The sequence below is a fragment of the Corvus moneduloides genome, chromosome 10, assembly GCF_009650955.1.
Source record: "Corvus moneduloides isolate bCorMon1 chromosome 10, bCorMon1.pri, whole genome shotgun sequence".
Classification (NCBI taxonomy): domain Eukaryota; kingdom Metazoa; phylum Chordata; class Aves; order Passeriformes; family Corvidae; genus Corvus; species Corvus moneduloides.
This window is the reverse complement of record NC_045485.1, coordinates 9,639,186-9,652,969: the sequence shown is the minus strand read 5'-3', so window position 1 is coordinate 9,652,969 and position 13,784 is coordinate 9,639,186. Positions and strand designations below refer to the sequence as shown.

Sequence of the window (13,784 nt, the reverse complement as noted above, 5' to 3'; positions counted from 1 at the left end):
ATTGTGCCTGTATTTTAAAGTTTGGTGCCAAGAGCCATGATCTGACCAATGTTAACTTTAAAAACGCATATTGCTGTTGTCTTCTCTCATTTTTATTCTTTCCTATTGGGAATTATACAACTGTGATTAGAAACACCAGATAGCAAATGTGCTTTTCTAGACTGTAAAAAAAGAGAAGGGCCAAGTGAATCCAAGAGTGCACTAACTGCCACTGGCTTGTAAATCAGGCCACTGGCCCATAAACTGCTATCTCAGTTAGTGGAATATGTCCTTTCTCCAGCCTATGTTTTGTTGAGGAAAAGCATTCCTTGGACATTCTAGTTATAGCTTATAAGTAAAATGGGAATTTGCTGTTGATGTGAATGGTGTCAGAATCTAACCCTGTAACTTCAAATTAAAAATGAAAAGTATTTTCTATCATGCAATTTTAGCTGGGGTGAAGGCTCTTCCTTGCAATGTATCCATCACCCTACAAGGTTCTCAGTATTTCCTGCATAAACATCTCTCAGATTTTTCTGAGTAGCTGCTGCCATGCTGCCGTAGCAACTTACTGCGCACTGAGACTAGACCAGCTGGACAAGCTAGTACAATGATAAAATTAACTGTAAAGCAAGAAAATTTATCACTCATAGGTCTCAGAGAGAAACACAGATGATTATCATTTAAGCTTCAATTCAATGGATAGCCTAAACACATGCTCAACTGGAAAAAGTATATCAGTTGTCCCCCTGACTTACAGAAATACTTTGCTATTTAAGATAAGCCAGTGCTTTGCTGCCTCAAGGCCAGATAAGTGAGCCTACATACAGCTGTGTGGTGATTCATTTTACAAAGGACTAATAAATGATTGTTGGCTGTTTTAATAAATGCCTAATAAATTGGCAATTATTGTTACTGTGAACTGCAAAGGGTAAGAGGTCTGAAAAATAGTCTGTAATGCTCCCATAAAATCCATTAATAAAGTTGTATATTTTTATCCATTTCTAAGTCCCACCTGCACTGGAGAAACTTTCTTTCCAGCCTAAGGCCCTTCTGTATCCAGCATCTATTCATGCAAGATGTTATGAATGTGAGTCACCCCTAGATTGACAGCAAGTCCCTCATGTGAATAGAGCTGGGATCTGCAGCACAAGAGCCCAGCTGGGTTAGAGCATTTCTAAACCTTGAAGCACTTGACCTGCGTAAGATACAGATAGCCAAAACTACGCAGAGTGAGCTGTTTTCAAATATTTTTCAGAAAACTGTCAGGAGAAACACCAATATACTTGCCATTTTGGATCTGAAAAATTGGAAACCTTAAAAATTAGTAAAAAGAATAATCTTTTAAAGTTCTCATTTAAAATACATGACATTTTTATTTTCATTGTTTTAACATGACAAAATGAGAATAAAAGTAGGTTATCAAAAGTGGGTGCTGGCATTCATACTTTTTTTAATAATTGACATACACATAATGTATATGAATAGCCACACATTTCTAGTGAAAGACTATGAACAAACACACATACATATACAGAGATATAGAAACGTCCTATACATACATACATGAGTGAATATACATATTTATGTGCATACAGTATACAGACAAGATACTATACAGGTACAGTCAGTGCAATATACTGTGTAAGGCTGCACAAACACCGAGAGAGTCTGGTGGGGTGGTGACAGCCATGAGAACAAAGCCTGGATGGTTGTGACTCAGTGCAGACGGTGGGGACAACCTGGCTGCTCTGTGTTGTGTTTTATGCGTCAGGCACACGCAGTTCCAACAGAAACATGGTACAATACACTCAGCTCAAAAAAAGAGGACAAGTGGGAGTGTGTGGAGGAAACTGAAATGCATATGAGCAGACAAATAAGGTTGTTCTACCTAGGATACAGAATGCTTGGTTCATTTACAGAGAATGCCTATATATAAACCCATGCTTTTGTGAATTCATGCCATTTTTATTTCTATCTTTAAGAATAATATAAAATTCTTGCCCTGAGTTAAACATAAATACACACAGAAAAAGGGATGGGGGAAAAGGAAATTGCATGCTTCTGGGGGTTTTTTTTAAATAAATTTTTAACCAAGGCACAATGTCTTCAAGAGTGTTTGCAAGACCATTTGAAATAAACTTAGCAAGTGCTATTGTTCTGGGACTGTGGCAAAACTAATTGTTTGCATACAAAAGTCTCAGAACCAGTTTTGAAGTGAATTTACAAGTTTTAGAAGAGAATAAGTAAATTTATTACATATGCCTTAAAGAGACATTCCCTGAAGAGGAAGGAATGCTACCAATGCTATCAAATTAAATTATTGTAGAGTCAACTTATTGATGTTTGGACTGAAATTATTTCACACAAATGACATTATCCATTTATTTAGCATTAGTTGTTACCTATTTTTAGTAGAACCATGTACAGTGCTGTAAGAGCAGCTAAAAATGAGATGAAGAACTTACAGATAATTTATAGTTTCTTTAGTAGGCAGTACAGACAGTGGTCTCACTGATTCAGGGAGCTGCAAGAATCACTGCTCAGACACAGCTGCTCAATGGTCACACAAGACTTTCAAGGCTGTATCTCTCCATGTCATTGATCTGTGTAAGTGTTTTATTGGAAATATTCATTACTAGTTCCTGTGAATCCTACTCTGCACACCTGTGGTCAAGACTGAGTCTCTAAAGAAAGGTCTGGGTGCAGAGGCCATGCTTGGCTGTTGCTCCACATTCAAGCACTCAGGCTCCAGAGACACACAGCTGTCACCAACTTCCAGGGGCTCTGGAGAGTACCTCAACTTCCAGGGAACAACCACCCACATTGTGCTGCATTGGCTGCAGCATCTGTCCCCATAAACCTCTCTTTTGAGCTGTTTTTCAAAGTGTTGAAACACACCATCTCAATTCTATCAAAACCAGGCACAACATAGCAACCCCCTGAAACCTCTGACCACACACATGAGATCTTCTCATGTCTGTCCTGTGAATGTCCAAGAAACTGTAACTCCCAATCTGAGAAACAACGAGGAAGGGACTGTAAAAAAATTTGAGCGTGAAGTGAAAACCTCATAAATACCGTAGTATTCCATTCTTTGTCAGAATATCATTGTATTTGAAAGGTTTCAACAGTTTCTGTCACGGAGCTCACCTTTTTCTGTTCTCTGCTGACAAGCTTACAAAGTTCATGCAAGAATAAGATATCAGGGTAAAGGAATGGGATACTCCTTCTCCTCCTCTCTTCCATCACAGCTGAAATAGTGGCAGCCACGCTGGCATGCGAGGGAGAGGCAGGATGATAAACTCTAGGTGTGGTGTTCAGATCGGTCACTCTGTTCCCACGTCTGATACCCTCTTGCTGTGGCATTAATTCTTCTACAGCTGATCTGCTCTCACCCATTGCTGCCTCCCCCGACACATCTGTTTTGTGCCTAAACCCCGTGCTATGACCTGTATGGAGAGGGAGAGTCACTAAAGCCATGTTGGGCCTTGGGACCTATCATGACAGCAGTGCATGCTCAGATCCACCTGTGCCTGCTGTACCCCATGCTGTGGGACAGAGGCTGCTTTGGCAGTGTGGGGCCACACTTAAACCAGAGTCCTGGAAAAGCAATGCACTGGCCTGCTTCTGCTGCATGGCCAACCCAGCTGAATGATGAAGAAAAGATGTTGGGACAGCAACAGCAGGCTTGTCTGCCAGCAAAAGACCGCTTTGACACATTTGCTTCTCGTGCCAATCAGTCAGGCACGCCTTGGAGGTGAGGGATGATGGATGTGGCAATTCCATCTACTTCAAGGTCTGCATTTTCTTTTAATTTTTCTTTTTTTAATTTAATTTTTTTAATAAGCATTCTCTATTTGCAATTTGTATATTTAGAAACCATTTGCACTGCTCTGGACTCATGCACTGATTATGTAAGACCAGATTCAAGCTGAAACTCAACACAATGCAATGTGGAGCCTTCCCCAAAGCATTAACATTCTTGTTGTTGCTCTCATCTAAAATGTTGACAGCATATTTGGCTGGACTGTCGACGGCAGAATTTTGCCTTCCTGTGTGCAAGAGATTTGTCTTTGCAGGGAAAACCCTGAACTGTGGAAAGTAATCCAACCGCTCCCTCTCGTGGGCACAGGGCTCTGCTGCACCTTAGAAAGGCACAAATCATGTAAATCCAAACTCTTTCAGATTCTTAACAGTGCAAAGACCCCTGAAGGCTGTGTGACGCTGCAGACACAGATCATGCCTCACGCCCCGGCACTTCTTTCGAGGTGGTGGCACTCAGGGTGACTCATCCCTGACTCTTATGTACATTCAGTCTGAAAAAGAAAGTAAAATCCTATGGCTCTGGATGATTCAGGTTTCTAAACATGCTCAGGCCACACACTGGTCAATTCCAGACATCGCATCAAGGTAAAATTGGCCCCTGTCTCCCATCAGTGAAGTGCCTGTGCCAGGGGCTTCTCTCTGCACCCCACTGTGGTTTCTTCCATGGCTGTCCATCCTCCCAGGTAGGACCCAGAGGGCTTCCTTTCTCCCAGCCATTTGCAAAACTAGCATCCACAAGATTCGGCCTATGCCTACATTCCTTTTCCTTTGCCTACACAGACACTAAATACTTCTCCATGAGAGGGCCGTTTGAGAGAGAGACATAATTTGTAAAGTGTTCCAAGTAAAATACACCTGTTTTTCCACTTTTAGACATTCAAATGCATTTCATTGTGTCAGTGACTCATAAAACTGTAAAATCATTGTCACAGATACAGTAGATCACACTCAGAATAGTTTTGCACCTTCTAATTTCACAAAAACCAAACCTTAAGCAATTCCTGACAGTCACACACTTACCAGTCTACTCCCACCTGCACCCTCTTACTTTCTTATCTACTACACTGAACTTAGGAATCCTTGGGGCAGGAACAGCCTTTGTCCCATGTATATTGTCTACCAACACAGAACTACGACTCTTGGACACCACCACAATCAATATTGTGGTAGATCCTAGTGGCCAACATTAAGAAGCTTTTGGATCCAGTGACTATCCCAAGACTTATTAAATGTGATGGCTAAACATAAGGAGTAAATAACTTCCTTTAAGTAAATATCTTCTCAGGCAAAAATAGAAGCTGCCATCCAAAGTAAGAAATAGTGTATAGAAAGTCCAGACCAAAGCCCCATGGGGCTCTGATTACAGAGCGAGCAGCACTGGACTGTTCCCACACTGTGGACATACATTTTGGATAAAGAAAAAGATCAAGTATCAAAAAGGAGCAACCATAACCTTGGCTCCAGGAACACGGAGACAGACATCTCAGAGGCATTGCACTGGCTCAAGAGGAACACTTTGCATTTTCACACAGGGGGAGGAAAACAATTGCCACTGTCCCATGAATTGTTTTGTATGTTTCGCTATTCTATGTCCAAAATACACACTAGACTTTCATAACTTCAGAAAATTAGAGGAGAAAAGAGGGACAGAGAAAATTATAAGAGTGGCAATTAGCACAGTAGTTAGATATTCCCTTTGAATAGAAATCTGGGACTGCATGTCCCCTGAGATCTTTAACCAGCAGCCCACAGGGATTGTTCTTCCCTTTAGTCCAGAGGGCAAGGATGACAGAAGTTGGTTCTTTCATTGCAAATCCTTGTGCACTATAAGAGCCAAAATAGCAGAATCACCAGAGTCTGATGCTAGTTCTAGGTTGAGATTCATCAGGGAGTGCAGGTAACACAGGTTGACAGTACTGAGTACTGACATGGGTCCGTGCTGTGTAGCACACAAATTCTCTTACTAGCACACTTTTTATTTTTACTACCATTTCCCTAGTATTCAAACTGGGTGAAGGACTAGGTCAGTCCACAGAGTTCTCCATCTACCTGCAATGACTGTATTTCTTTCATACAATGGAAGTTAAAAACAAGACTGCTGTGATCAGATATGGAACACTGGATCTTGATTTATATGTGCTCATTTCTCAGCAGCAGAATTCATTAACTGCAGAATCAGGAACCCAGCTCTGCTACTGTGCCCCACAACTGCAGGGTGTTTGCTGACTCTTTGAACTCTTGTACACTACTGCTGGGGAAAATGGCAACTTTAAGCTGAGAATAACAGAGCACAGATGCTTTGTTTATGCTCACAGAGTATTCACTTTCAGATGCACATTTGCTGACTAAAGCATGATAATGTCAATTCATTGGGGAAGTACTTTGTCTAGGTGCCTTCAAAAATAATTATAGCCATAATGGGAACAATTTACACTCCCCTGCAATCATTAATTACAGGGTGACCACAATGCTTACAAAGCATACAAAGACTATAGTATGTTTTGTATTCACAACTAAAGCTAGAGACATTACAAGCTGGGCTTGTGATATTTAATTGACCCAATATAGGGTGAATTTAGGCATGAGACAAATATGTAGCTGTGCTGCTGAAGAGTACTCAGTACTTGTCAAAATTCAATTGCAAATTATTCCTCTAAAGTTTTGTAAATTTTTTACAATGAGCTTATACTGCACTTAAACCGCAAGGTATTGCTCTACTGATGCATGTGAAAAGCAGCTAAATAAATGTCTCATCTTCTTTGTGGTACTTCCCTTCCAAACGATTTTGTTTTAAAATGGAACAATAGTTGTTTGGGATTTTTCAGCTGGATTACAAAATTAAATAATACTTGCCCTGAAGGTCTCATATCTGTTTTAGTGCTAGAATTATTTTTTTTTCACAATATAATGTGTGCATTTTGATTGCATTTCAGTTAGCACCTAAATACTGAGTCTTAAACAAAACATTATCTAAGCTGTTGTGTGGAAGAGTGGGATTTAACAGCTGAGGCTGGAGCAAGCCCCCTCCTTCTCTCCTTCCCTCCCTCACTCCGGGGCAGGGCAGGAGCAGGGTGGGGTGGCTCCAGCAAAGCCTCCGCTTCCCCTGCAGATGCAGGATGTGGGTGTGGGATACAGGGTGCAGGATGTGGGATGAGGGATGTGCTGGCCAAATGGGATGTGCTGAGCCCACCTGCCCTCAGTGGGACAGCGGGCAAACCTCCAGCAGCACCCTACTTTGCCTCCCCGGCTCTGGGGTAAATAAAGCTTTTCCTAATCCCGTCGGATTAGCCAAACTGTCCATTTTGAACAGTTGCTAAAGTGCATTTTCACTCAGACCACCTCTGGCACGGACCCAAGCAATCCCAAGGGGCTTTACTCCTGTCCTCGCTGACACACCCCAGTGTGTACTAACACTGTCCCAGGCCAACGAGACATGAACACAAAGACAAACTCTCCCAGCTGTGTATTCAAAGAAGAAAATCAGCTTCTTACTTCCCTACCTACATTGCTACATTCGAAAACTGTGCTGGACAACTCCTGGTATGTGCTTCCCACCATTCTGAACCTTGGGTTTCCATGTGTGTACTGCAGCTCCCTCGGCCTGCCAGCCCCAGACACCAGTCTCCCCCGGCACTTGGTTCTTTTACAAGTCTTTTATTATTTATCTACCTAGATATGAATTTAAGGAGCCAACTTGTATCTAAAAGTCTTGCCTATCAAAGACACATTCTCAAATAAACTATTGATAGATTCACTTAATTTGATGAAAGACAATGGTCAAGTCCACTCTTGGGAGGCCCTTCCCCTTTGCCATGTTATATTCATACAAATCATTAAATAAGTAAGAGCTGTCCTGAATTTTGGAGGGTAATGGCTAGTTTGTCCATCCTGTGTCTTCTGTGTCGTGTTTACCAGTGTGGTCATCTGGGGAAAGTAAAATGCTGCCTCAGCTTGCAGAGGGCTCAGGCAGATACCAGGCAAGTAATGAACTGAGCTGCAACTTTTCTAAAATAAGCCACAAAAATTTTCAGTGTTAATGCTGATATATTTTCTAGCTTTTTCTTAATTCCTTCAATGCATGTTGAGAATCCTTAATTTTTAGCTGTCCATGTATCTTCATTGCCTCCTCTGAGTTATTCCTTCTAATCTCAGCATGGCTTCTGGATTTTACTTTGATCATCTCTGTAAAGTTTAAATCTTCTATCTTTGCTTAAATTGGAGCTAGATATCACTGCCTGGTCCTCCCCACAAGAAGACACCAAACCTTAAGAGGCATACAAACCCTCAGAACTAAGATAACATACCTTGAGGTGGGTACAGGAAGGGACAGTGCTGTCTGGCCACTGAAAAGCAAGAAACTAACAGGCAGCATGAAGAGAGGCTGTACACTTGCAGATAAGGAACACAGTTTTGTGGAAATCTGTCTGAAAATATGCTCTGCTTTGCAGGAAAGCTGAAACACAACTCAAGCTATCAGTAGTTTTGTTTTCGAAGAGTGTGTTTTTCTTCTGACCACGGATCTTAAAAACATGCACTACTGTGCTGCTATGCAGCTTAGTACATGGGATTGTCCAATCACTGTCTACAAATTAATGAAAACAAACCTCACTTTGCAAAGCTCATTCCCAGAAAAAAATCCCAAGATGTTTATATGATCTCTTTTTTTCTTATAATGGAAATCAGTGGGGTTTTGCTGGCTGGAGACTATTTCAGAGAGGCATGGCAATGATACAGAGAGGATTTTATGTGCATTAAAACTCTGGATGCAAGCTGCTCTGCTCTCCAGCAGAGGGACTTCCACAGTCTGCTTGAAACGTTTTCTTCTTTTGTGACAGACATGCTCAGTGCACACATACCCTGTGTGTCACAAGGATATCTGAGCTCATCGATGGAATGTAATCCTTTGTTATCCTGAGGTGAAGATGTGGAGAACGATAGCATGGCAGGGAAACATCACTGCTTAGCAGTGATACCTGTGCCCTCCAAATCCTTCTTGCTTTACACAAGTGAACAGTTTAGTTCCCTGTGGGTGTCCCCTGGCAGGATTGAGCATTCACCCACTGCAGGGTGAAACCCTTGACCATGCCTGCTACAGAAGTTTCAGGTGCCAGCACGGAGGCTCCAGCAAACTGGGTGAGGAGTTATTTACTGGGGCATCTGTGGACCACATTTATTGTACTTCATAAACTTCATAAAATGGTTAAATGCTCCTGTTCTCTGTCCATTTAGATGGCTACAAAAGACTTGTTTTCATTTCCATATAAAGGCCAAATACAGACGGACTTTTACTACTTCTAATATTATTCACATACTTCTTTTCTCTAAGATATAACTTGCTTTACTTTCTATAATATTTCTCCATTCCCTGTAAGCTTTTTGCGAACACTGGAGTACCTTTATAGAATGAGAATCACTTAGGTTGAAAAATGCCTTTAACCCAGCAGTGAGAAGCCCACTACTAAACGATATCCCCAGGTGCCACATCTACACGGCTTAAATACCTCCAGGGATGGTAGGATAGACTCATCCACTCCCCTGGGCAGCCTGTTCTGTTGCTTGACAACCCTTTCTGTGAAGGCATTTTTCCTAATTTAAACACATGATATCCTACTGTGCGTGTCTAAGTGTTAGAGCAGGTCACTGACCATTTCCCCTTGGATTATGGGGGCTTCATTCTGCTCCACATGTCTGTCTTCCAGCTCAGGGGGCTGGTACCTGGAGAACAACTGGTCTTATTATTGAACACTGAGGCAAAGAAGGCATTAAGTACCTCAGCCTTTTCCTCATCTTTTGTCATTATGTTTCCTCCACCATTCAAAATAAGGATGGAGATTCTCCTCAGACTTCCTTTTGCTGTTAATGTATTTACAGAAACATTTTTTATCATCTTTTATGGCAGTAGACAGATTAAGTGCTAGCTGGGATTCGGCCCTTCTAATTTTCTCCGTCCATAACCTCATGACACCCTTGTCCTCCTAGTTGCCTGTGCCTTCTTCCAACTTTCATAAACTCTCTTTTTTCCTGAGTTCCAGCTAAAACTCTGTTCAGACAGGCTGATCATCTTCCCTACTGGTTTGTCTTTTGGCACATGAGGATAGACTGCTTCTGCATATTTAATATTTCCTTCTTTCCTTTCTTTACAAGACAATACATCATATCTGGAGTACTTCTCTGCTACTTTCACCCATCTCTGTAGGATATTTTTATTTAGAGATGCATTTAGAAAATACATATATGTGCCACTTTTGTAGCTGGAAATTATTCTATGCTTCTGCCATTATTATAGTTCCAAGTCCCCCCTTCTGCCATTATTATCAGTTCCACTGATATTTCCTTAATTTCTTAAACTTTGTCCTTTCACAATCAGTAACTTCAGTTCCAGGATAAACCTATGTTTATCTTTCAGTTTAAATTGAGACAATTCATAACTTCATCCGAGGTTACTTCCTGCAATCAGCTCTTTCCAAATGCCCTCATCATTTCCCAGAACTAAGGACAGAAGGGAGGCTTTCAATCTGGCCCAGCATGTTGGTTAAATGCTGGCTGCCACTACACTACAGAGTTTTTAGTGTTCTCCATCAGAGACCAGCCACATAATTAATCTCTGCTTATAAGCCCTTTCTTCTTATTTTTAAGTGATCCCTCTACTGCTTACCACCAATATACCATAAATATATTCTGTGAATACTAACTGATTAATCCTCACAATTCCTACATCAATAAGCAAACAAGAAATAAGAAAATAAGGCATAGGGGAGTTAAATGACAATAGTTACATAATTATCTAATATATGATTGGAACTGTTATATAGGTTTCCTTAGATCAGATCTATATTCAATTACCAAGCATAGTCACCACTTCTTTGAACAACTGTATTAAAAATGACGGGTTTTGAGAAAGTTGCAAATTTGTCTTTTTTTTCCAAATTCAACATTTTGAAAACCATCAGTCTGGGATCCATGAAGATTTGAGAAAACCAAATAACAGTAATCTGTCCTTTCCCAGATCTTATATTCCTGTTTGAATGCTAGCTGTGCCCATCTGATCAACAAAGAGTTGGATAACACAATATGTCTTCTTAATCTTTTGGAAAGTCTAACTGCTCATTATGATGTTGTTAAGGAAAGCAGTATCAATACAATCAATAGCCACAGCACACAAAAATAGATACCCTGTATGCCACAATCTGGCAGATTGTGAATGGGCTAACAGCCCAGTTGTTGGAAACACATTTCACCTGCCATCCATTATTTGCACATTAAGATAGAATAGGTGTTGAAAGAACAATCAATGTTTGTATCTGTCATGGAGATAAGACTTTTGTCATTCCTCTGAAATCAGGGTCAAATCCACACCTTTAAAAATTATGTTAACATAGTAAGTGGCAACATAATAGATGGACAGTAAGAAATTGTCAGCTGGAAGGGAAGACTTAAGGAGAGAAAGCTTGCACTAGTTTATCTTGTTTTTCATGAAGTCACGACCATAGCATACATTATTCAATTAACAAGATCGCCCTCCCACAGTCACTTGAAAATTCCTCTTATCATCTTTGTTCCTTTCTTCTGTATGAATCGAGGTGGATTTTTCCCTCCACAGTTTCAGTGAACCCTGGCCGCAGCTTCTAAGAGGCTCATTATCTCTTCTATCACATCAGCTTCTGCTTTTGAGGCTTATTGTTTAGTTTTTAGTATAAACTGACAGGCTAAAATCCCTTCAAAACACCCAAGGTGCCTTTGTCACTGAGTAAACAGCAAAGCATCATGTGTGCTGTAAGACCCATTTAATCAAAAATATATACTACAGGAACACTGGGACACTGAAGACCTTTGAAAGTACAATTACCCTAATTTCTTCCTTAGATGAAGGAACACTTGATGTGTTATTTAAATGGGCCGTCATTTTGAATCTCCATTATGGATTTGACCTGCTTATGTAAAATATGCTTTAGAAATGTGCAGGGTTCTCTCAGGCTTTGTGTCTGGCAGCACTCAGAAGTAATACAATCAATCAGTTCATACAGGTTACAGAATTGTAACCTGTACAGACTAGGCTATCTAAATATAACCTTTCTAACAAGTTTCTGGCTGTCTGGAGTGAGTAAATCAACCTTACTCTTGTGGTCTTTGCTTTGGTCAAGATATTATTGGAGCAACTCACCAAGATACAAACACAAATATGTGATTATTGCAAAGCAGTCCTCAGGGAGATTTCCACTCAAACCTCAGTGACATTCAATAGGATTTTGGGGACTAACTCCTTGAAAGCCAGTCAAAAATTCTCCATCAAAATAAGGGTGCCTGGGTGTGCATACATGTATGCATGTGCACATAAATACATCTGTGCTCCTGTCTCCTTGTGCACATACATACCACACGTACGCACCAGTGATGCAGTGCCACAGTGCTTTGACAGAAGCCATTCACATGATGTTTAAGCAAAACCTCTTCTTTCAATTGCTACTCTCAGCTAGTTCTGTCAAACTAATAATACAGGTCTGTGCAACAAAATGGTACAATATCAGTATTAGCATATAAAATAAAGGTAAGTATAGGTTTCCCACGTCTTTATTTCTTTTCCATTTTTTCTCTATCGGAGAAATTTGCCAAACCCAAACGCTTTCATTTCTTCCTGTGTAGCAGTTTTGTTTCTGATGAGGACAAAAAAAGTACCTCTGTTTAAGATAAAAGGAGATGTTGCCCCTTTGATTTGTTCTTTTTTATTCCTAACAATATACAGTAAATATAACTACAGTGGACTATTTAATAGTCCTGTAAGCATTACATTGTCTACAGCTGAAGAGAGTCTAGCTGCCTCAACTAAACAAAATCACTTGCTGTAAGAGCAGTTTTCAGGACAGTGATAAATCACAGTGTAATACAATCATGCATTAAGCTCCAACCAAATGTGAGACTGGCACAAATATTAAAGTACAACTGGGCAGAAGTCAAGTATGTACAAGTCATTGACAAACATTGGTGTGAGTGCTCTAGACAAGACATTTAAAAGAAATTTACATAAAAACATAGATGAAATTTATCAAAGTTTGATAAATTTTAAGACAGTAAAAAAGTACAGAAAACATGAAAAAATAAAAAACCCAGCCAGTTCATACAGTAAAGTTTTACTACATTTATATTACAGAATGAAGACAGAAAAAGATACAAGGAATTAAGAGCAAAGAAAATTCTGCTGGCTGTGGCCAGCGGAATTTCATTGCCAATGAGAGATGTGCACACACAGATGCACGCACACGCACAGAAAATAAAGACATAAACCAAAAAAATCATTTACTGTAACAAATGACAGACAGAGAGGTGAGAACATTTGGCAAGTTGCAGCACATGGAGTCATTCCCGATTGGCTAACGATGGTACCTGGCTCGGCTGGAGGTCACTGGGCTGCCTGAGCGGCGCCACAGACGGAGGAGGCACTCCTGACGTGGATGCGGACCGGCCTAACCGGCAACTTGCTTTAGACTCTGCAAAGGAAGAGAGCAGAAACACCAGTGAACGGGAGGAGGGCACTGCTGCAGCAAGCTGAAACACTGGGGACCCAGGATTTCCTCGGAATGGAGACTCCAGCCTCGGTAACGAGTTAAGGTCTTGGACATTTGGTTGAATTATGAGCAGAAGCTGAGATCAGAAGCGGGATTCAGGCAGGACTCGTGCCATGTCCTGGCCTCTTTGCTCTGGCATCTCTGAAGTATAGAGCATAAAACAGCAGACAGAATACAAAAGAAGCATTCTTGTTCCCCCCTCCCCTGCTCCCCAGCACTTTTTCTGCTCCTCATGTAATACAGCAGTGATTAAGGGAGTTACAGAGGCTTCTGGTTTCATCTCTCCATCCCAGAGCTGAGGGACATGGCAGCCCAAAGGCTGACTGTGCTGAAGGAAAGCATGAAATTCCAGAAAATGAAGGAGGCAGTATATAAAAGTGGTGAGGATACTGTCACACTTGGGGATTTGGAATGACA

At 40.9% G+C, this 13,784-nt stretch overlaps 1 protein-coding gene across 7 annotated transcripts in view; it reads right to left on the bottom strand.

The window, feature by feature from the left end:
* Positions 1-13,784, bottom strand: part of NYAP2 (neuronal tyrosine-phosphorylated phosphoinositide-3-kinase adaptor 2) — a 136,859-nt gene that overhangs the window by 14,756 nt on the left and 108,319 nt on the right. For all 7 annotated transcript variants that reach the window (XM_032119593.1, XM_032119589.1, XM_032119592.1 and 4 more), the window contains one exon: positions 13,186-13,289. In XM_032119593.1, the coding sequence (XP_031975484.1) occupies positions 13,186-13,289 (104 nt within the window). The remainder of the gene's footprint in view (positions 1-13,185; positions 13,290-13,784) is intronic.